At 35.8% G+C, this 25,408-nt stretch overlaps 2 protein-coding genes across 14 annotated transcripts in view; one reads left to right on the top strand and one right to left on the bottom strand.

Annotated features, from left to right (window-relative positions):
- The window catches only part of LOC106132641 (transient receptor potential cation channel trpm), a 169,516-nt gene that overhangs the window by 46,705 nt on the left and 97,403 nt on the right, over positions 1 to 25,408 (top strand). The window lies entirely within an intron of this gene.
- LOC132902854 (allergen Tha p 1-like) lies at positions 10,634 to 12,084 on the bottom strand. Its single transcript, XM_060949554.1, has 2 exons — positions 11,895 to 12,084; positions 10,634 to 10,818 (listed from the first exon to the last, which is right to left on the bottom strand). The coding sequence occupies exons 1-2, from the start codon at positions 12,082 to 12,084 to the stop codon at positions 10,634 to 10,636; spliced, it is 375 nt and encodes a 124-aa protein (XP_060805537.1).

The following is a 25,408-nucleotide window of genomic DNA, read 5'->3' as shown; positions in this document are numbered from 1 at the left end:
CTTGAAAATGCCCTGTGGTTCCCGGACATAAAAGAATAGGATTACTGATTACTCCATCTGTTTCTTATGGACGTCGTAAGGGATAGGCGTACAAACTTGCGATTCTTCTTTTAGGCGATGGGCTAGCAACCTATTACTACTATTTTACTTACACTATGATAAAGTGACTAATTCAAAATTAATTCTTTTGTACCTCATTTAAATGATTTTAGTCATTATCGTTACATAGTATTTAATTGTCTCGTTTGTAAGGTCAATATTACACCACTAATTACGTTGTTTCGGTCTCATTTCAATTGTTTTCATTGCCTGGAACATCTAAAACGGGCCTTAAATTGTAATACTTACATCCTACTTTACTCTGCACGTTTTCATGGCTTAGAATCTTTCATAAAAAATCAACGGAAACACATAATTTGTGAAAATTTTCGGCTTTCTAGCTATCACGGTTTATGAGATACAGTCTGGTGACAGACAGATAGACAGACAGCGGAGGCTTAGGCTTAACAAAGTTTTTACCGTTTTTACCTTTTAGGTACGGAACCCTTCAAACAAAGCATTAAGCAAATAGCGATTATCCTGATCTCTTATTTTCTTTTGTAAGCTCGTTAAAATGATCACGGTAATTAATCGGCGAGAATTATTCCCACTGAATAGCTATACTCGAGATATACAACAGACTTTATCGTTCTGGGTACAGCCGGCAACATTTACATATCAATACAATTTCATGGCAATTTAGTTTAGGCGATAACATACATACATACATATCATTTCTTTATTCCTTACGATGCTAACAGTCATAAAAAAACTAGAAATCACGTTCGGATGGATGGCTTTAACATGGAATTGAGATAGGATTGTGACAGGTTGCTAGCCTGTCGCCTAAAAGCATTAATTAGGACGCTGAAAATAAGTCTTTATATTTAATAATCACCTAAGTTTTTGGTGTAGTTTTTAACCAAATGCGGTCGATAAGGATCCGTGTAATGGAGTCTCAGATTGTTTGTTGAAGTACTGGGTTCACTGTTTAGTCTCAGATTTAAGACTACATTCTGGGTATATTAGATACGTTAATTGATATTTGTGTTGTTAGGCTGTTATTACATAGCATATTACCACGTCTAAATCCCCTGCTAGGTAAATAGAGCCAACATCAAAAGACTGAAAGATAGAATTGAGATTCAAATAGTGACAGGTTGCTTGCCTATGACAGCTTAACTAGGTAGCTAGATTTCCGGCACAGACGCGCCGGGCAGCCAGAGGGCATCGTGGTGAAATGCCTGCGATCCCACGATGCCCTCAAAATGGCAAGAAGGGCGCACGGTTTTAGTGGGTAGGCTGGTATTAGGTGCCAGGAGTCCTTCACTCTCCCGTAGTAGCCCGAAGAAAAGGATTTCCCCTTCGAAAACAAAAAAAGGCCGTCATTCTAAAAGATAAATAAAGTATCTTTTTTTTTCATTTTTTTTTTAATTGTTACTCCAAATATGTAGGCGACTGTACGTCGTTTATTGCGCCCAATTATCTTGAGTAAACAATTATGTTTGAAACAAATAACCACTTCTCAATTGTTTCCGCTTTTACATCTTTTATTAGCCAGATGTTTAAAAATTTATTGTGAAGATTGTTCTACCTAGTCCCATTTGACAGTTGACATTTTCTATTTAGACTAACAACATTATCACAATTCCATCAATAAGCCATTAAGCTGATGGTGGCCTTCAAGTCTTGAGCCAATTGGCTCTATCTAACTCGTAAGGGATTGAAATGTTATATGTACTCTCAGAAGAACCTTCCTCAGAAGAAAACCGTACGATATGGTATATGCACGATACCCAGCTATACCTGTGGCCATCGCAAAGGCTTGGCTTTGGTCCAGCTACTTACTTATCGAGCTTTCCACCAAATTAGACCGTATTTCAAAAATTGTATCACAAATCTTATATTCCTCATTTCTAAAAATTTAAGAAAATTTCTTTAAAATCTTGAACTTTTGTAGATAAGTAATATTTTGGCTTTTCCTGGAGGGGTAGTCAGCGACTACTTCCCACTTGCCACGAGCTCCATAATTATTCCGAGCAAAGGAGTTTTACGGAGTTTGCATATAATTTGACAATTTTTTATTAAATATTTTTAATAATTGACATAATTTTCTTTGTAAACGTGGTTTAATTAAGATCGAAAGGGATGATTAAGACCCCTGTTTAATCTAGCTTTTGGAAGTGTCTTTAAAAGCTGTGTAAGTTATTTTTTAAACTGATCAAAGATGTAGATAACGTTATAGCGATAAAGCGCACAAAATGTCCCAAAAATGTTTATGAAAAAAATAATAACAGACTTTTCTTGTAAAGACATTATAACAATATACCAATTACCGTCAACCATATATGCCTATAACTTGAAATTTTACACAACAATGAAACCATTCTCATTCACTGATTAAAATTCTTTCCACAAAATTAAATTCCTAATCGTTCTACTTAAGAAAATCCTTTGAAAAAACAAAGCGAAATTATATTCTCTTTCAAAAGCATTAAGGTCCCGATTTGAATTTGAAATTAAAAGAAGGCTACATTTATTTGAAAGTGGAATGTAACAGATTGGAAAAGGTATTTAAAAAAAGAATAAAAAAGAAAACAGCCGGCGTCTTGTCAAATTAAGAAGACACGAAATTGGTTAAAACTTGGACTACTGTATTATTAAATTTTCTTTATGCAGACGGGACCAGAGAGCAAATTTGAATTTTTAGAACTGGAATCTTGAGTTTTCCTTTTTTTTTTGTGAAAATTTTTCATGCCAGTGTTATCTTCTCTAGATAGCATTTTTATTCGCTTCACTACAAATAGACATTTTGGGATCTAATTGTTTTAAGGGTTTCTTTTTTTTTATTAAATACCTACATAACTTTTTATTTTTATATTCTATTTTTTGTTACAGGTAAGCTTGGTTTCGAGTTTCTACTTCGACCTTTACCTCTTTTGAAGTCAAGATAAGTTTATTTTCTTCGAAGCGCTGAATGACATCAGCTTCTTTTACGCAGTATTTATTAATTACCAGCAACCTACGTAGTATTTATATATGTATTTTAAACCTTCCTCAGAAAATCCTCTATTCAAAATTGCAAACAGGAACAAAATCCCTCTACAACTTTCCGACATTAGCGCATACAGACAAACAAAGAGAATTGGGGGAAATAATAATATGTAGTGATTCTGCGATTGATGGGTACAACTCACTATTGTGTTCTGTGGTACTGTGGCTCTTTCTGTTACTACTTATAACAAGTTCCACCTTTTTTATTTAGTACTAGCGACTACTAAACCAGGGGTTACTTCACACGTGGAACATTTATACATACAAGCCTTCCTCAATCTATTTAAAAAAAGTGCCTTAACATCTGTTGTGTAGTTTTAAACATCTAAGCATTTTAAACATCTATACATACAGACATAGAAATAGACGCGGAAAGCGACTTTGCTTTATACTATGTTAGTGATCACACCAGTATGCGCGATTGTATTGTAGAAACTAACGAGTAATTAATTACTAAAAGCAGAGATTTGCCAAAATTTCTATGACCGTTTTCAGCCCCTTACCAACACGCCTTTAAAAAGAAAACTTCATATTTTTTTTTACTAGCTGTGCCCGCAAGTTTGTCCGCGTGTAGTTATTTTGGGCATCACTGAAGCCCTTAAGGATGAATAATTTTCCCCGTTTTTTTACATTTTCCATTATTTCTTTGCTCCTTATAGTTGCACCGTGATGTTATATAGCCTAAAGCCTTCCTCGATAAATTCAACGCAAAAATAATTTTGCAATTCTAACCAGTAGTTCCTGAGATTAGCGCGTTCAAACAAACAAACAAACAAAGTCTTCGGCTTTATAATATTAGTTTAAATTTCGTTCATAATAATATATTTATGTGGTTAAAATCCTGAAGTTGGCTCGTTGGCTAATAGAATAGATTATTTTGTTAAACACGATATTTTGCGAAGAGCTCTCAGCAGTCTTATCTCAGCGCGTCATAGCCAGGAGCTGAGCTGGATCGATAGCTTTAAGTGCACTTTTGGTTATCACCTTGCTCGACCTAATTCCTGAATACCTAGATGTTAGGACTCCTACAAATCGTGCCAAGCTTTGCCCGTAGCGTCACCTGCGTTGGATGCCATCCTACTACTATTATAAAGGCGAAAGTTTGTATGGATGTATGGATGTTTGTTACTCTTTCACGCAAAAACTACTGAACCGATTACCATGAAATTTGGTATGTAGGTAGCTGAAGACCCAGAATAACACATAGGTTACTTTTTATCCCAGAGTTCCCGCGGGATTGATAGGGTTTCCATGCGGACGAAGTCGCGGGCGGCCTCTAGTAGATACATATAATCCCTAGCGGGGTAGACAGGGCCAACAGTCTTAAAATTCTGAAAGGCGTAAGACTAAAATTCTTATTTTACCGTTTCCGTTGAAATATTTGGAAATATCCCTTGCGGGAAAGTTAATTTTACGATGCCCTACGTAAAATTTACTATTTTCATATGATAACTGAGAAAACTAATTTAGAATTTCCTTCATACGCTTGAGCGCGCTCTACAGTAGACAGGGCAAATTCTACTTGTACCTACTGGAATTTCTGAAGTCGATCAAGCGATTAGCTCTACGTATTAACTGGATCGGAGTGAAAATATTTATTTAAAAGACAACATAATTTTTTTTTAACCGATATTGACGTTGTAATTGAATGGGATTCTCGTTGTTTCAAGGCAGTTAAGAAAATGACAACTCTTACACCATTTTATTGTCATGGCCGTAGATAGAAGACGAAAAGGGAAATAAGCGTCCCTGTCAAGAATCTTATGTCATATCTATTCTCAGCTTTACCCGCGCGAATTTTAAAAACAATACAGGTTTTTCGCAAATACCTATATTATGTATTTGCGAAATATAGTTTTTACGGGGTAGACAGAGGCCTGATAGGCCACGTTCAACTGTTTAGCTTAATTATAGAATTGAGATTCAAATAGTGACAGGTTGCTAGCCCATACCCTAAAATAAGAATCCCAAGTTTGTTAACCCCTATCCCTTACTCGTCGTTAAGGACATCCATGGGAAAGAGATAGTGTGGTTCTATTCATTTTTTATTGATGCCGGGAACCACACGGCGGCACCATAATCAAACAAATGGACCCAAACGGCACCTCTACGATCTTATTAATTCCCGTAATACCCAATTAATATTAAATAGATTTTCACATTTAAATTAGTCCTGCGTTTATCAGGGAAATGGTCCTTTCAATGTGGGGTGACGAAGGCAGGATAAATAGGGAATTTGCATATTTTATCGGGACTTTGATTGCTGTTAGGAATTATAATTTGTTTTACTTACGAAATGAGAGATTTTAGCATGCCCAGAGGGATGCAAATGGGATTGGGGGGCAATGATGGAATGTGAGATAATAATTTTGGGTTTAGTTTTAGTTGGAAACTTTTGACAAATAGGTAAATTTATAGATGGAGTCCATTGTTATATGACGCAATGCCTATGTTTAGTTAGAAGTGTGAAACATTACCTTATCGCTTTTGATAAAGGATCCCTAGTGCATAAATCTTACAACTGATTTATAAAAAAAAAAAAATATTGTTCTTTTGTTTTATCTTCGTTGCCGGACCAGGTAAGTAGAATAGGCACATATATTTATAAAAATAATTAATACACTCATAGTATCGTTGAATTCAATAAATAAATAAAAATAAAAATACATACCTACATACATATGGTCTTGAAAAGACTGAATGGCCACGTTCAGCTATTTGGCTTAATGATAGAATTGAGATTCAAATAGTGACAGGTTGCTAGCCTATCGCCTAAAAAAGAATCCCAAGTTTGTAAGCCTATCCCTTAGTCGTCTTTTACGACATCTATGGGAAAGAGATGGAGTGGTTTTATTCTTTTTTGTATTGAACCACACGGCACGTTGTTTAAAAATTTATTTTATTTGTATTTTTTTCCATAGAATGCTTGAAGACTAACAATGGCTGTATTTATGTCTAGAAATCCCCACGGAAGCGGAGTCCCGGGCTAAAATCTAGTTACTAAATATAAATTCTCTTTCCGTTCCTATTTCGCAATTTGTGATACAATGTTAGCCGACCGTATTGTGGGCTAAATATATTTTTGCGTATCTGTAACCGCTACCAACTTATCTGTACCTACATAGCTTGGCCCGAATCTGTGTTTAACACTAGGAAAATTAACTCTTAGACTTGCATACCGTATATACATGTACATTTGTGCCGTGTGGTTCCCTGGTGCCGTGTGGTTCTCGATACCAATAGAAAAAAGAATAGGATCACTCTATCTCTTTCCCCGTGGATGTCGTAAAAGGCGACTAAGGGATAGGCTTATAAACTTGGGATTATTTTAGGCGACATGCTTGCAACCTGTCACTATTTGAATCTTAATTCTATCATAAAATATCATAAACTTGGCCTATTAGTCTTTTTTATGATTGTTGGCTCTGTCTACCCCGCAAATGATATAGACTTGATTATATGTATGTATGTAGACTTGCACACGGATAAAAAAAGGATTAGTTTTTTAAAAGTTACGATGCAATTGTATAACATAAGGTTTTGTTACGTGTCCAATTGTCCATACCATAAACATTCATAGATGTCGTAAAAGGCGAAAAAATATTGAATGAGGAATAATGAAAATCTTTAGAAGTTGTTAGTTACTACTGATGGGAATCACCGAAATCGTAACATCATTCCTTTAGTTTCAAATACGATATGGCATTTCTATTGGTTACATTATTCCAATTTCTTTGCATATTAAAATAGTGCATGCCTTGGAGGAGTCTTAGATTGACCTATTATCAGTTCAGTAGTAGTTAAGTTAGGTGAGTATCTTACATAAAAGTAGGTACAAATTAAAATTGGTACACTCTGTACATACATTTTATTTAAATTTGACATCTCATTCCAATCAATTCATTAGAACATTCTATTATATTCTTTCGTCCACATTCTCAAAAAAGATAATTTAAAAAAAAAATTTCTTCGCTAGAATGTTCATATTTTTACCGTAGGCGTAAATTAAAAGAGTTTTTTAATTTCGAAGGAAAAATTCACGATCATAATTAACCGGTTCGATGCATTATTAAAGATTTGTTTATTGCCTAAAGTTAATAAGTTGATTGGATTCTGAAAATTAGGTTACAGTGTAGGAGCGAAGGATTAATTTTCAGTTCGCTATGAATTTCTGAGTAGCTAATTGTTTTTTAGTACATCGTAGGATTTAATCACATTATTTATGTAACAGGGTAAGCGTGGGTCATTCGTCTCCCTTTAATAATAGATTAGAACAATTTCTATTACATAATGTAGTTTCAGTCTATATACTAATACAACAAAATTTTGCCATACAGATTTATTTTGGTAATGAATTAAATGACATTTACTGAACCGATATATTTTTAATACTTCATGTACATTTATAATGAAATTATACATCATTTTTCACGACTGATATATTTGTTGCCGTGTTCATTTCCCATGGATATCGTAAGAGGCGACTAAAGGAAGGCTTATCCTAGGCTTATTAACTTGGGATTCTTATTTTAGGCGATGGTTTAGCAACCTGTCACTATTTTAATCTCAATTGTATCGTAAAGCCAAACAGCTAAACGTGATGTATCAGTCTCTTCAAGACTTGTGGCTCTGTCTACCCCTCAAGAGATATAGACGTGACTATATGAATGAATGATATATTTATTTCTATCATTCTCTCATCCTTGCACCATAGTTGCACCCTGCACCATATTTGCTCGGCCTGGGGTCAGTTCTCCAAAATTAATCTTTCCACTTTGTCCGGTCCGCGCGACGGCTTGACGCCGTAAAAAATGATATGTGTGCGAATTTCGCACAACGTCAAGTCAGGATGATGTTGGTATTTTAAGCAAAACGACAACCACCATCAAAATCGGATTAATGGGATGATATTTGCCGCTCTCGCTTAAACTTATAAACGAGATGTTAAATGCACTGCATTCACGATTTTCACGTGACAAAATAACAAAGCGACATTGTTCAAAATGAAACCTACATAAAGCTCTCAACTTGTCGTAAAACATTAATTATAATACATTAACAACTTTAAGCACGCGATCTGCTCAAAGCTGGGTGTTGTTAAAAATTAAATGTCTACTCAAAGGAACGAAACCTTTGTCTGTGTTGATGTAATTGTCCAATTCTGCTTTGTTGATACTTTTAAAATATTAAATACATTTTCTAATTAATGTATAACTTTAGTTGCTTACTTAACCGCAGATTTCCCGCGCAAATACGAGTATTGACGCCATTAGGGAATAAAATGACATTAGCAAAATGTTAATTTGTTCTTGATTATTTTTTAGCTATATTAATCTGCCATTTGATCAATGAATATTATAACATCGGATATTTAAGGTTTTATTTGTTACAATTCGATTTCATAAGGTATTACTTTTATTTTACCTTCAAAATAATCGGAGATTTCCATGCTATAAAGCTTAATTTTGCATGCCTCTCAAATTGTTCCTATCATATATCCTCGATCATTACTTTATGAATGGGAACAACAAACTTTATCCTAATTAATCTTAGATTTATTGATTCATTACAATATTTTCTGTTTTTTTTTTCTTGTTTTAATAAATAGTACATGATGTTAACAAACGGGCGCAATGGCTAGTAATAAACATAGAAATGACATGACCCAGATATCATAGGAATGAAGTAAATACGGGCTCGACTTACCAAAATATTTGTTTTTGGGTGGTGCCTTTCCGCGCCCGAATAATTAAGGTGTGAATTATATATAAACAGGTCAACCTGTGTTGATAAACACCTATACACATACAGCTGAACTTTTAGAATAATATAAAACATTATATAACTGTCGTGTGGTTCCCGGCACCAATAAAAAAAATAGGACCACTCCTTCTCTGTCCCATGGATGTCGTAAAAGGCGACTACGGGATAAAACGCACGTTGATTAGAAATAAATATTATGGAAGCGTGAAGGGATCTTGGTTAGTGAAAAATGTCGTCTCTGCCTAACCCTGAGGGAAAGAAGCGAGATTTTATGTATGTACTGAATCCAGCACATTATATTTTGTAAGTAGGTACTCAATTTATATGGATCTTATATAAACAATCCACAACACATTACAGTAATATCCCACGTTAGTATTTTTTCTTTCGAAACACAATATACATACATATATACTTAGTCACAAAGTACTTTGAGTCAGTTTTATGCTTGGGGTGTCTTGTGTTGATAGTAATACCTACCTATGTTAATTTATACCTATAAGATATGTGTATGGTTCAACTGTAAACCAAAATTCCTAGTTAAATATCTTTGTTCGTTCGTTACCCTATCTTAAATGACATTGTAATAAATTGCTAACAAAGTTAAATGGTAATTAACGACAAAATTTACGGCTCATTGTTCGCGTCCCCAAGAGTTTATGGCTTCAGTTTCTTTTATTACCTTTTTAAAGCAAAACTGTTAAATTTTTAAGTATTTTTCTTTATATTTTGGCGCCACGTAGTAGAAAACTGTTATCCATTGTACTTTTTCAGTTATAAGAGTTTCGTTATTTTTAAGACAAAGCCAAAAGTTTTTAAAAGACTATAAAGCCACGTTCAGCTAAGCTCCACGTAGAGTTTTTAATACAATTGGTTCTGCCTACACCGTAAGGAATAGAGATATGCCTGTATGTATATAATTATGTTTTCTATAAGAAGCACGTTGTTTTCATGCCAATCTAGCTAGATTTTCGAATCTTAGAACATGCAGTTTTAAAATGTTTAATTTGGCATATATACATGATTTAAAGTTTAGAAATGCAAACAGTATAGTCGCTTTATAAACTTTAGAACTCACCTTTGCCCGCAGAGTGAATTTTTTCAAATTTTGATTGTCTAGTTTTTTCAAAGACACAGGTGTGACGTTCTTTTACATTTTCAAACGTTAATGTCTTTTAAGAGGCAAAAAAAATTGTACGGAACGTAAAACGGAGGTAATTACTAAAAGCTAGATGTAAAAAGAACTGACATATTGCATAATGTACTTTTTAATATTATTATTGCGCTTTCATTGGTATTATCTTCTACAACTTAAAACTATCCGTTTTCAATTGGAATATTGTGGAAATAAAAATGAGTTGCTTTTTCATGCTAGGTATGCATTACATACAATTCATACTCTTTATTTCTTAATTAATAAAGCTTTTTAACCAAAATTTATCAAGACTTTTGTGCCTTTGCTGAAGACCACGGTTGTGTCCAAAATTTTAAATAGTTTGTCAGGCTGTGATAACTAATTGAAGTGGGACATGAGAAAATGCGGTTTAAAATCCGTCATGTAATAAGTAATTTCATTCAAAAAGACTATACAAAAAGTCCTCGTATGAAGAAAGGTAAAAAACGTAGAAATAACAAGTGATTAGCCATTGTCTCCGCCTATCCCGAGGGAATAAGCCATAATACGTTAGTTAATAAATAATTAAAACTACATAACATTCACTCGCTTAGTCAATAAACAACATATTTACAACAAAAAATCAGAGTAATCAAATATCGTCTATAGAGTCTTCAATTCATTTTCATATTTATGCATGTATACTCTTTTAGGATCGTATTTGTTGACGAGCTCCTTCCAGGATTTACTTTCATGGTTGATCAGGTGTTTTATCACCTTTTTAGCACCAGAAAATTGCGCTTTTGTACATTTCGCGCAGCCACTTTGAAGAGCTTCGGCGATGTGGGCTGTAAGTAAGTAAATGTACACTTAGAATATTTTTTTATTAAAGTTACCTAATTATTATGGGATATTTTACCACACACACTGGACTTTGCTCCTATAAGAATTTCTAAAAAGTCATACTGATGTTATTTATTCAAATTTCACTTCAAATATTCAAATATTGATAGTTTATTTTGATTGGTATTAGCTTTTTGTACAGACAGCGACAATAAGATACGAATTCGACATTTTTCCCGAAATTCCCACAGGCGCAAAGCCCATATCCCATCGAATTTAACTTAAATTTGTCATAAACTTAAGGTGCAATAAAATTAAAATTAATAAGCTCATTAAAAATAAATCTATCGATGTCTCCAGCCGATGATGTCTCAAATTATAAAGGTCGTCAATCATCAATGCTATCTGTACTTTGGAGACAGCTGCTCAAAATAGGAATCGCGTGACTCTTTTGTTTTAGGCTATTTTAATATAAGGCCGCTCCTTGAAGTCGCCCTTTGTCAAAGACTCTTTATTTTTGGCCATTTTACGATAGCAAAAATCATGCCAATTACATTAAACTTCTTAGATGTGCATTAATTTGAAAATATTTATACATATAATCACGTCTATATCCCTTGCGGGGTAGACAGAGCCAACAGTCTTGAAAAGACTGATAGGCCACGTTCAGCTGTTTGGCTTAATGATAGAATTGAGATTCAAATAGTGACAGGTTGCTAGCCCATCTCCTAAAAAAAGAATCTCAAATTTATAAGCCTATCCCTAAGTCGCCTTTTACGACATCCATGGGAACGAGATGGAGTGGTCCTATTTTTTTTTATTGGTGCCGGGAACCACACGGCACTTTAAAAATATATATGTAGATTTCGCACAAAAGACATGACCCTCTGCCACTCTGCAATTATGGCTCGAAACGGCCGATGACAATGATTTTTGTACTAAATCGCATAAATAGTGCATTTTTATTGATATAAATCTTTTCAGCATAGAAAGTTACTTGTGGTCTCCTATTAATTGAAAAGTCAAAAATTAATGTACCATCATCATAAGTTCAAATAAATATAGAACAAATAAAACTCACATTTCAACTCTTTGCCCTCAGAAGTACACCTTCCTTTGTCCAGTATACATTTGATATATGATGCCGTGAGCCTCCTGTTATGAAGTACCTCGTCCAGTTTCAGGGAATCATACCGGTCGGTGTAGGTGTCCTTGTCTTGTCCGACCACGAAGCTGAGAGGCAAAGCTAGTAGGAGAATAAGTACGTGCATGATTCTGAAAAGAAATACAACACAAAACCTCTTTATTGAAAACATAAAAAAATACAAAGAAAATTCGCGAATAAGTAACAAAAGACGATGTCATCGAGATATCTCAATCTAGTAGTGGGTTTGAAAGTGGCGCTGAGCTTAGCTACCTATAGTCTTAATAAAAATTTATTTAGAGTAATAAATTTATGCAGTAAGATATTAAAGAATTGAGTCGATCAAAGATGAATCTATACTAATATTATTAAGTAGTTCTTGAGATTAGCGGGTTCAAAAAAACAAACAAACTCTTCAGTTTTATAATATTAGTAAGTACAGATCTGAAGAGTTTGTTTGAACGCGCTAATCTCAGGTTCACCATTTATCGGGGAAGGCTTTAAGCTACATAATATCACGCTGCAACTATAAGCAGCGGAGAAATAATGGAAAATGAGAAAAAACCGGGAAAATTATTCATCCTTTAGGGCTTCAATGATGCCTAAAGAAAGGAACATTCATCTTATGCAGATTGTATCATAATCTTGGTTTGTTTCTCCAACAAAGGTTGCGGTTGTGGAGGTCAGACGGGATTGTAAACACCTGATTTACAGAAACCAGGATCATGGTCTAAAGGCGTAGCCCAGGTTCCTCTGCAGAGAGGTCAGAATATAACTGGGACTAACGCCTGCAGGAAGAAGCGAGTTCCAGAGGTTCAGATATAGCTCATCGCCAAATGAAGATACCAAAAGGCTTCTAGGTTTTATCACGATTCACTTTTACAAACTGAGCAGGAAAAAATTTTACTGGTACACACTATGTTTTTTTCGCTTTAAGGCTAGTATGGTATGCCTATTCTACTAATATTATAAATGCGAAAGTTCGTAAGTATATCAGGATGTCAATATGGATGTCTCTCTTTCACGCAAAAACTACTGAACCGATTACGATGATGTATATAGGTAGCTGAAGACCCAGAATAACAAATAGGCTACTTTTTATCCCGGAGTTCCCGCGGGATTGATTCCACTCGGACGAAGTCGCGGACGGCCTCTAGTATATTTATTATTTAACTCACTTTGATGTTACTTCAACTGTAGCTTAACAACTCGAAAGAGCGCTAATATTTCACTGAACTATAAAGTGATGAAGCAATACCTTTTTATATAATTTCTAGGTCTAGATAATTAATGCCCTAGGTTGTTCTAATTGCGGGATAAAAATAATGTCGATGCGATCATCTGTTTCAATGCCGTCTCTCTCATAGTTTTTCCTTTGTATTACTTTCCATCTTTCCATAGTATGGTACAATAATAGCAATCGGAATATTATAAAACAATAGAAATGCTTTATAAAACTTGAAGGTTTAGTTTACTTGAAAATCTCGTAATAGACATGTTTAAAAATCACGTCTATATCCGTTGAAGGGTAGACTAAGCTCACAGTCTTGATGACTGAAAATCTGCGTACAGCTATATGGCTATATGGCTTAATGACGGAATGAGATTCAAATAGTGACAGGTTGTTAGTTCATCGCCTACAAGAGAAATCACAAAGTATTCAAACCTATCCCTTAGTCGCGTCTAATTTTAATCTAAAAGTATCAATACATACATATGATAATGTTCACACAACATTGACTGACTGATTGACTGAAATATCAATACACAGGCCAAGTTCCTGGGTACGGAGCTTTTGAAATTCGCATTATAGACCTTAAGCGGACTAGAAGTGCATTAATAGAGGATTTTCCGGAATTACCACGGGAATGGATATTACCAGGATTTTTTCCTTTTGAAGTGGGCTGAATCGCGGGCGTACTTTAATTATAATAAAAACAGCCAGTTATTTTAACATAAATACATACATACATATAGTCACGTCTATATCCCTTACGGGGTAGACAGAGCCAACAGTCCCGAAAAGACTTAATGGCCACGTTCAGCTTTAATAATGGAATTGAGATCTAAATAGTGACAGGTTGCTAGCCCATCGCCCAAAAAAAAAGGATTTATTCTTTTTTGCATTGGTGCCGGGAACCACACGGCACTATTTAGTTATTTTAACTTACTTTTAAAACATTTAAACGTTATTACATGGTAATTGAAACTCCTTGCCTTGCGTGCTAGATTCCCTGACGATATTAACATAATTGTTGCGCCACCCTTAACCTTCAAGTTTAATTATTTTGTGACCATCTCATTGTGTGCAGATTATGACCACTTATAGTTGTTCAAGGGTGGTCATGGGAGGAGGTCGTGGTCACAGATCACAATTGCTTTTGTGAAAGAAAATTGTTTTTTTTTTTTACCTAAACGTTGGTTGATTTTCCATGTCTAGACTAATATTGTGTAGATTGAATTGGACTTTTATCAGACGAGGCAATTCTTTTGTTGTAATAACTCTTTGCTATAATTAAATTTAAATTTTCTTAGACATATTGTATACATGTTTTTAAAAATATGTGCAGAAAAATGAATATATGTCAGACATCGCTAACATATAGTGCTAGAAATATAATTGTTACTTTCATTTTCATAAAAGGAGTGTTATGAGTGATCGTGTATTAAATCTCATTCCTAAATTGTAATGTGTTCTTCGTGTGAACTCTCCTATAGGATATTAAGTGAATTTACAAACTTCGGAGACGCAAAGGTATAGGTCACATATGTTTATCTAATCTAATAAGTGGTTTGTCTTTTGTGGTAACAAGTTTATCTAATTGTGATACTAACATTAGTTACTAACAAGACTTATGCAGGAACAGATGAAAGCAAATACTTTCAAAAGCTTACGAGCTGTTGAGAACATAATTTTTAAGTAATGTTTCACATCTTAAAACACATGTATAAACACTCGTAGATCAACGTCTCTAATCCCTTTGGGGGTAAACAGAGGCAATGATAAGACTTAAGGACCACGTTGAGTTGGGTGACAAATGAGTCAAAGTCAGAGATGTGACAGATTGCTAGCCTATTGGCTAAAAGAAAAATGTGAAAACATTAAGCAAATTTACACTTACCAGACACCAACCCACCCCGTGAACTAATTACGTTGTTCTTTTTTAAATGAAAATGTATAATAAAATTTTTATTAGAAAAACAACCAACTTTATGCCAGGTGTTCTAAAATAACAACAAAACTGTGGAGAAGTTGAAAAATTTAATCTTAATTTTCGGCGCGGTACAACGCTCTGAGCAATCTTCTTCGCCCAAGGGAACTCTGAAGCCATAAAGTAAATATGTTATACACTTGCCGACAATTTATGTATTACAATCTCACTATTTTTCATTTATTTTTAATATTTTGAAGAGTAAAACTTACAGGGAGTGAGCAACTGGCTGGCGCGGGTCGTGTAACGTGGAGCTTAAATAATTCATTTCTTGCACTAGTATGCTATGAAATATTTAATAATACACTGGAATAATTCTTTACAAGTACGTTTCCAAGGATTTTCATTTTGAAAATTCACATTTGGTGGGGTAACATTCATATGTGAATCCACGCTTCTTTTCCGGAGAGGTAGGAAATACTACAATCTTTCCACTTGCCACGATTCCTACATAGGAGTACTTTGTTCGCTTCAACCACATTCATAATTCTCCGATAATAATCCGACTTTGCGCCAAGACGTTCCCGATTTTACTATTAAATGTTTTTTCATTCGTCCTCTCTAATTTGTTTTATATTCCTGTTATGTTTTATTAAAATGCTGAATTAGGGTTAATCTAAAATTAATATTTTTAAATGTATTAAATTTATTTAATTCAGTTCAATTATTTGAATCAGGTGTTAAATCAGACGACATAAATATACAATCATAATTTGCTTTATTCTACCAATATACTCGTAACAAATTTATACATTGCTTTTTGTTCCCTTAGTTTATTCCGCTTATTCCCGCCATTTGTTGAAAGTTCGGACATCTTGTTGACCTAAGCTGACACACGACATGGTGTTACACTAATCTTAGATTGCACACAGCTAAAGATTCACTAGATAATATTAAATTATAACTGGTTTTGACATTATATTCTGAAAACGATTATATTTACTTCATACGTATAGTCACGTCTATATCCCTTGCGGGGTAGATAGAGCCAACAGACTTGGAAAGACTGAAAGGCCACGTTCAGCTATATGGCTTTATGATGAAATTTCACTAAATAACTTAATGATGGAATTGAGATTTCTTTAATAATTAAACCATTACAGTTTCAGACTGACTCAGTATTTCTATTGGATTTTCATTCCGTACAAAATTTTTTCAAAAGTAATTAATTCAAGTGTTTCATTGGAAGAGCACGTAGAGCTTTAAAATTAAATTGCAGGTTTAAGGGCTTAGTGATCTAAAACCGTCGAATTGGGCGGCCTTCTCACGCTTTCAATCTGTCAAATTTACGATATTTTAACCGACTTTATTATGTATTTTTTAAAGTTCAATTTCTTAATTGAGCTATTCAGCTGAACGTGGATTTACGTACAATTTTTAGGATATTGGTTTATTAATTTGTTCCTTTCAAGTTACATTTGTAAACGGGAAGTGAAATAGTTTTTTAATATTTTAGGTACCTAATTCAGCGTACATACATATAATCACGTATATTTGTATACGTAATTATGTGTACGCTGGATCCTTTCGGGGAAGGCAGAGCCATACTGGCATTTCAATCTTGAAAAGACTGAAGGGTCACGTTCAGCTGTATGCCTTAAAGATGGCATTGAGATTCAAATTAATTATGAAACTCGACAAAAAAACTTATTTTTCTAAATTATCCGAACTTTATAATACAGAAACAAGTAAAATTTTAAAATTTTTATGGGCCAGCCGCCCCCTTGCTGTTATAACCGAAATTAGATTTACTTAACATACTGCCCGCCACCTGTTTCACCACAGAGCACAGCAATAAACAGAGTGCGCAACGTTGCCAGACTCTGTGTCAACACAGAGTATTGCAGTGTACAGAGGGGGCGAAGTGCCAGACTCTTATTTTAATATAAAGTATACTTACACGATTATCGAAATAACTGTTTAATAAGACGGAGACATCCTAGCGAGATGTCAGGTCAAGAGTATCTGAAACCTATATATAATATGAGCTTGCACGCAGAGACCACTCCGTCCCTTTCCCGTGGATGTCATATAAGTCGACTAAGGGATAGGATTATAGGTATTCTTCTTTTAGGTGATGGGCTAGCAACCTGTCACTTTTTGAATCTAATTCTATCATTAAGCCTATCAGTCTTTCAAGACTGCTAGCGCTGTTAATATGTATATGAATGAATGAATGAAGCAAAATAAGTATGCAGGGAACGTAGCAAGTGGAAAGGTGCAGTAGGTATCTCGCCTGTTCCTCCGGGAATCAGGCGAGATTTGATGTATAAAAATAAACATCAAAAAGCAAAGAATGAACCATGAGGTAACAGCCTTAAACTCTTTAAGCTACATAAAGAAGGTCACTATAGTACCCACTTTTATTTTAATATTCCATTATTTAATCAACTTAACAAAATTACGCATTTAATAATGCTAATGAAAAATAGACGCTATAGTGTAAGTAATAAATAGGATATTTTGTTATATAGTAGTAGTGTAGTATAAGTCTTTTGCCCCCCGCTTTTCTCCTGTAAAAATATCTGAAAGATATATGTTATTAAAAATTCTACATCTTTATTCCAGTAAATATTATAAATGCGAAAGTGAGTTTATTTGTTTGTACTATATAAATAGGTCGCTTTTAAGAAAATCCTCGGAATAAAGTTGTCCTTTTTAAAATGCCAGGAACGGCACGGCACTTGATAATAAATGCCCAAAGTTAGAAATTGGACTATGGCATCGATTGACATCTCAACGATATCACGATGGCATCGTTTGGTCTTTTGAACCCATAATGTGATTTTGATCAGCCTCTGTAGAATGGAAGGCATTATATGAAAAAGTATCGCTGATAAGCTTTTTATTATGAGTTAAGTATCTTATATAATACATACATACATATAATCACGTCTTGAAAAGATAGATAGGCCACGTTCAGCTATTTGGCTTTAAGATAGAACTGAGATTCAAATAGTGACAGATTGCTAGTCCCAGGCGATGGCCTAGCAACCTGTCACTATTTGAATCTCAATTCCATCATTAAGCCAAATAGCTGAACGTGCCCTATCAGTCTTCAAGACGGTTGGCTCTGTCTACCCCGCAAGGGATATAGACGTGATTTTATTTATGTATGTTTCACTTTTTATTATCACGTGAAACGGGGCAGCGATAGTTTTACGCGCGATATTAACGGCATCGCGCGTGTTACGCCACAAGGGCAGGTGTCGTGTGCAAGTAATGTGCAATATGAATGTTTTATTAACCGGTTCATCCCCGGGACTGCCGTTTGTGTTAGCATGACAAATGAGCCTGCGGCCGGCTGATGTAGGTCGGCGGGTCGGCGTGGAGTTACGATAACTGGAAACGATAAGAGATATTAGCCATTGTTTCAACATATATATATTTAATAAATAAAATCACGCCTCTTTCCCGGAGGGGTAAGCAGAGATTACATCTTTCCACTTGCCTCGATCTCTGCATACTTCTTCGCTTCGTCCACATTCATAACTCGCTTCATGCAAGCTCGGCGGTTTTGAGTACTCTTGACCATTGTTTCAAATAAATAAAAAAATGCAAAATTAAAAAACAAAACCCTAAATTGTCACGCCTTTATCAATAACATGATAGGTAAAGCCACTTATTGTCTTGAACATCGCAAATTAACCTATACTAATGTTTATTTTAAAAAAAGAGCTCTATAAATTTGGGTAGGTATATGGAATTCTTTGATGGTCACAGCACATTTAAAATATTACTATTTTTTACCCGCGGCTTCTCCCGCGCCGCAAATTTAGCGCCATCTACGCAGGAATTCAGGAACTATGGTTTTTACCGGGATGAAAATTACTCTATGTCCTTCTTTAGACTCTTTATTATATATATGTGTGCGAAATGTCAACATGATTGGTTGAGTAGAAAACTCGTGGAAAGGTAACAAACAAACAAACTTACTTTCGCATTTATAAAATTGTTTGGGACTAGAATATGACGTGTAACGTGACTACGTGCGTGCTAACTTCCATTCGCGCGGAAATTTTAGGAAATAATCTTGAACATCGCAAATTAACCTATACTAATGTTTATTTTAAAAAAAGAGCTCTATAAATTTGGGTAGGTATATGGAATTCTTTGATGGTCACAGCACATTTAAAATATTACTATTTTTTACCCGCGGCTTCTCCCGCGCCGCAAATTTAGCGCCATCTACGCAGGAATTCAGGAACTATGGTTTTTACCGGGATGAAAATTACTCTATGTCCTTCTTTAGACTCTTTATTATATATATGTGTGCGAAATGTCAACATGATTGGTTGAGTAGAAAACTCGTGGAAAGGTAACAAACAAACAAACTTACTTTCGCATTTATAAAATTGTTTGGGACTAGAATATGACGTGTAACGTGACTACGTGCGTGCTAACTTCCATTCGCGCGGAAATTTTAGGAAATAATACCATATTGCACATTCTCATTTTTTTTTTAATTTTATTGATTCTGGTCTATGATTTTCATTGATAAAAATACCAGTCACATCTAGTGAACGAAGAGGTCAAGTGGTGCAGGTGTGATACACGTAACTTTACGAGGCTACACCCGACAACGTGTTTGCGAAAACAAGGGCAATATTATAACTCCTGGGAATAATGGCGGCCATTTTTGACTAAATTAAATTACACACATACATATTTAATCAGGTCTATATCCCCTGCTGGGAAGACAGAGCTAACCGTCTCGAAAAGACATGCGAAAAAGATGGACTAGTCCTATTCTTTTTCTATTGGTGCCGGGAACCACATGGCTAAATTAAATTACTTTATAAAAAAATATATATATTATATAAGCAGGTTTAAGGTTCGCTCTGACTTTTTGGCGCGAATGAAAACGTCATGTTGTTTGTGCTCTAATATTATTTAAACTCGACATTGGCAAAAATGTTCATGAAGTGAAATACATTAGACTTTTTTATGGAATTGAAACACAAAGTAATTACTCTTTGTGCCACATTGAAATGTTAGTGTAGAAGTATGTTAAGTATAAAATTACATAATTATAAAAAGTCAAGGCTATATACATATAAACAAACCACGTCTATTTTCCTATGAAGATGTTTCCTTGAAGCCCGGAAGTGCTACGGCGTAGCATGTTTATAACAAGTACTCGTAGCAAGGTCTACGGAACATCGTAGACTTGCTACGAAGGCACTACGTAGTCTCGAGGTCAATTGTAATGACTTTTTAACATGCTTACTTTAGAAAAGGCTAGTTAATTTACATATATGTTTTATGCAAATTTATGAAAAATAACAATTGATGTAACGCTATGTACTTATGACTTATGGCTAGGAGTTCGCTTTTGAAAGAATTTACCGAAAATTCTGTCTTACCAGCTGAGCTATTGATTGGTTTTATTAGAAGAATAAATAAAATTTTAATAGCCGTTTCTAAATAAGCAATATTTTCGCCTTTTCTATGTTAGTAAAAACTAATAGATAATACAGAAAAATGAAACTAGGTCACGTAAAAAGTGTACCTAACTAAGTCATATGTTTTTTTATGCTAAATTGTACGTATCTATGTACCTATTACTTTCTATAAAGATTTCAAGTAAAGGTAAATATTACCTATAAGAAAAAAATAGTAAAATTACAAAAAAATGCTTTAAAATGATTACCCAAGTCATTCGCCATACCTATATTACCTATACATTATGTAAGATATAGGCTTCAAAAAAAAGGTATGGCAACTCATAAATTTTCTATCGTGTCCGTGCCCTCAATCCACGAGGAAAAGCTGAAAGAGAATTCCATTTTCATTTTAAAAATAGAACCGTTTTCAAAACGAATGGACGTACAAAATTACGTTTCGTTTTTCAACACTTAGGAAGAGAATAAATACGTTTTTAAAAGTGGTAGTCATTTTGCTGGATTTATTTTTTGGTAATTTTTTAATGGTATATATTAGTCAGAAAAAATAAAAATAAAACTATTTTTACAGAATATTATTGACAAATTTCCGTTCGTGGTTCTTTGAATACGTTAAAAGTTTCATAATGAGTTTTGATAATAATAAAAATGTGATTGAGAATATCTTTTCAGAGTATTGTGGGGATTCTTCAATAAGATAGATTTTTAATCTATTTTTTTTACATCTTATTATTAAAACTCTAATAAAAGTTATATTTAGTCTTAATACTACAGTCGTGTACGTACAAAATAACTTAAAAAAAAATATAAAAACTATCTTCAAATAAATTAAGTAAAGACCTTGTAGGGGTGTACACACTCATGCATTTGCGCCAATTCAGCATTCCTGTAGCGATAGCTAAGTAGAGCCAGTCGTCCCGTGTCGGCCTACCGACCAACACAACACACATAACCTGTACTTCTATACTCTGTGTAATTTGTGTTATGTGAACTTTATCTTTCGTTTTCTCTATGTACTGTATGTGCTAATTATAATTTCGGTACCAATATAAGCGAAGCTTTCGTGAACTGCATTGAGTTGTTTTACTGGAACACTAAATCCTTCTAAACATTACCTGGAAAGTGATTACCTTAGAGACAGTGAAGTTAATCATTCGATATAGACATAATAGTAAAAGACTAACAGTGGTGACACCCGTGTGCAGTAAAGTGACTTTCAGTGCAAGTAACGTTTGGCGGGGCGACTCAATTTCAAGCGTCGGTAGGTTGACTCACACTCGGTACCCTTCAGTGCACTCTCTGCGGACAGTGAAAAGTAACGAAGATGTCGGAGGAAGATAAACCGGAGGTTGTATTGATTTCTGTAGCGGCGCGCATTCCCGAATTTTGGACGGACCAGCCGGCGTTGTGGTTTATACATTTCGAAGCGGCAGTGGCTCCTCAAAAGGCCAACGATAACGCAAAGTACCAATTACTCATTGCTAAACTGAGCAAACAAGTTATACAGCAAGTAGCAGCGTTCTTGGAGACACCACCTGAGGACAAGAAATATGATGCTTTGAAAAAACATCTACTAGACATCTATGAAGAATCAGAGACTAAACGCATTCAAAAACTCATGGGCGAGATGCAGCTCGGCGATCAGAAACCCTCACAACTTCTCAGGCGTATGAAAAGCTTAGCAGGAACGCGCGTATCGTCACAGACGCTGCTAGTTTTATGGCAGAATCATCTCCCGACGGCATTGCGAACGGTGTTAGCAGCCACCACCTTGGAAGATGCTGACAAACTCGCAGAGGTAGCAGACAAAGTGATGGAGACGACCCGACCAATAGAAGTGGCAGCCGTCACACAGGAGCAGCAGTCAAATCACCTATCTGAGGCCATAGCAAAGCTTACTTTAGAAGTCGCAGAGCTACGACGAGGGAAGTTTAACACGCGCAGTCGCAGTAGGTCGAATCAGCGGTACAGAGGACGCGGTTATGGCCAAAGAAGAGATCAATCTGGTACGAGAAAAGAGAACTACCTATGTTTCTTCCACTACCGGTTCGGGAAGGAAGCGAAGAAATGTAGAGACCCCTGCGCATGGAAGTCGGAAAACTAGCAACCGTACAGTCGGCGACGGGAAGCTGTATCGAGGGAACAAACCGTCGGTTGTGTATCACGGATAAAAATAGTAAGCTAAGTTTTTTAATAGATACAGGTGCCAATGTGTCAGTATTGCCCCCCACGGCTAATAAACGCAGTTTCATGCACGATTCAAACGATTATGTTTTATTTGCAGCCAACGGGACTCAAATAAAAACCTATGGTACTCGCACATTGACCCTAGATCTTAACATAAGGCGCGAATTACGTTGGACGTTTATTATAGCTGACGTTAAACAACCAATTATAGGAGCAGACTTTTTAAGCCACTATAAACTGATAGTTGATTTAAATAATAGGCGTTTAATCGACACGCTAACAACTCTTAATGTTATTGCCAGTGTTCAAAGTTGTATTAACGCATCTGTCACGACTTTATCCGAAAATCATCCGTATCACGATTTACTTAAACTTTTTCCAGACATAACGAAACCCATGTCTTTTAAAGAACCTCCACAGCATTCAGAGAAGCACTACATCGAGACAACCGGACCACCGGTTCACGCTAGAGCAAGACCGTTACCGCCAGATCGTTTGCAGAAGGTAAAAGAAGAATTTAAGTTAATGGTAGAATTAGGTATTTGCAGGCCATCCAAGAGCGCGTGGGCAAGCCCACTGCATATCGTCCCGAAAAAGAATGGAGACATCCGGCCATGTGGTGACTATCGGCAGCTAAACGCCATCACCAAACCGGACAGATATCCCATTCCGCGCCTGCACGATTTCACCTACGTCCTGGCAGGTAAAACAATTTTTTCACGTATCGACGTAAATCGATCTTATCATTTTATACCCATTAATGACGACGACATCGAGAAAACAGCAATAATTACCCCATTCGGACTTTTCGAATTTACGAGAATGACCTTCGGACTACGAAATGCAGCGCAATCCTTCCAAAGGTTCATGCATCATACAGTCTTACAAGGGTTGGATTTTGTATTCAGTTATATCGATGACGTCATCATAGCAAGTACAAGTGAGGCAGAACATAGGGAACATCTTCGACTATTATTTGAGCGTTTAAACAAGTTTGGATTAACAATTAATCAGTCTAAATGTTGTTTTGGAGTATCGGAACTAGAGTTTGTTGGTTTTCACGTTTCGGCACAAGGAATTCGACCTCTACAAGACAAGGTACAAGCCATATCAGATTTTCCTAAACCTACTAATGTTAACCAATTACGACGTTTTTTAGGCATGATAAATTTCTATAGAAAACATATTCCACATGCGGTTCAAAGTCAAGCTATTTTATCTCAATATTTACATAACGCTAAAAAGAACGACAAATCTCCCATCAACTGGACGCCGGATGCTGACGCAGCGTTTCAAGAATGTAAGTTACAGTTACGGAATGCGGTCACGTTGTCACACCCGAGCAGCAACGCTACGCTAGCACTGTTTACAGACGCATCGGACACATGTACCGGAGGGGTTCTACAGCAACTGGACAAAGGTGCGTGGAGACCCCTGGGCTATTTTTCTAAACGTCTATCAGATACTCAAAAGCGTTACAGCACTTACGATAGAGAATTGTTAGCGATTTATTTCGCCATCAAACATTTTCGTAAGTTGTTCGAGGGAAGGCCGTTAACGGTCTATACCGATCATAGTCCATTGGTACACGCTTTTTCGAAAATAGGTACAGAGTCAGAAACACCTCGTCGAACAAGGCAGCTTTTGTTCATAAGCGAATTCACAACGGACATACGACACGTAGCAGGCAGCGATAACGTGGTCGCCGACGCGTTATCGCGCGTCGCGACTATTTCCTGTCCCACAAGCATCGATTACGAGCAACTAGCCGAGTCGCAGAAATCTGATAACTACTTAGCGCAGCATGAAGCAGGAAACGTAAGTAGTAATAATGTTGTAATCAAACGTATACTTTTACCCACAGTTAAAAAAGAGGTGTATTGCGACATTTCAACTTCAAAAATAAGACCATATTTGACGGAGGCGTTCAGACGTTTAGCATTCGATAGCATACATGAACTTAGTCATCCTAGTATACGCACCACGCGTAAAATGCTATCGGACAGATTTTTCTGGCCTAACATGAACATTGACGTAGGCAGATGGGCAAAAAATTGTGTCAGTTGCCAAAAAGCGAAAATCACCAGACATACGATTTCAGAGTATGGCACATTTCAGCATGCACAACGCTTTGAACATATTCATGTAGACATAGTAGGGCCATTACCTACATCACCAGACGGATACAGGTACTGTGTAACCATCATAGACCGAGGTACACGGTGGCCTGAGGCTATACCAATCAAGGATATAACAGCAGAGACGGTCGCCAGAGTCATCTACGACAACTGGATAACCAGGTATGGATGCCCGGTCCGACTTACGACGGACCAGGGTCGACAGTTTGAAAGTCAACTATTTGCAGATTTGCTTAAAGTTTTAGGCATTAACAGGATAAGAACAACCAGCTACCACGCGCAGGCTAACGGCCTTGTCGAGCGTTGGCATCGCAGTTTAAAAGCGTCACTGATGTCTCGTTTAACCAATCAATCTTGGGTTGACGAGCTTTCGACAGTGCTGTATGGTTTACGCGCAGTAGGGCGCAGCGAAAACGGCATAAGCGCAGCTGAGTATACTTTTGGAAAAACACTAAGGCTTCCAAATGATTTTTTTAGCTCGTCGGAAACTATACTTGACGACTCGTATA

The sequence above is a fragment of the Amyelois transitella genome, chromosome 19, assembly GCF_032362555.1.
Source record: "Amyelois transitella isolate CPQ chromosome 19, ilAmyTran1.1, whole genome shotgun sequence".
Classification (NCBI taxonomy): Eukaryota; Metazoa; Arthropoda; class Insecta; order Lepidoptera; family Pyralidae; genus Amyelois; species Amyelois transitella.
The sequence above is the reverse complement of the archived record's forward strand: the minus strand, read 5'-3'. Positions and strand labels throughout refer to the sequence as shown.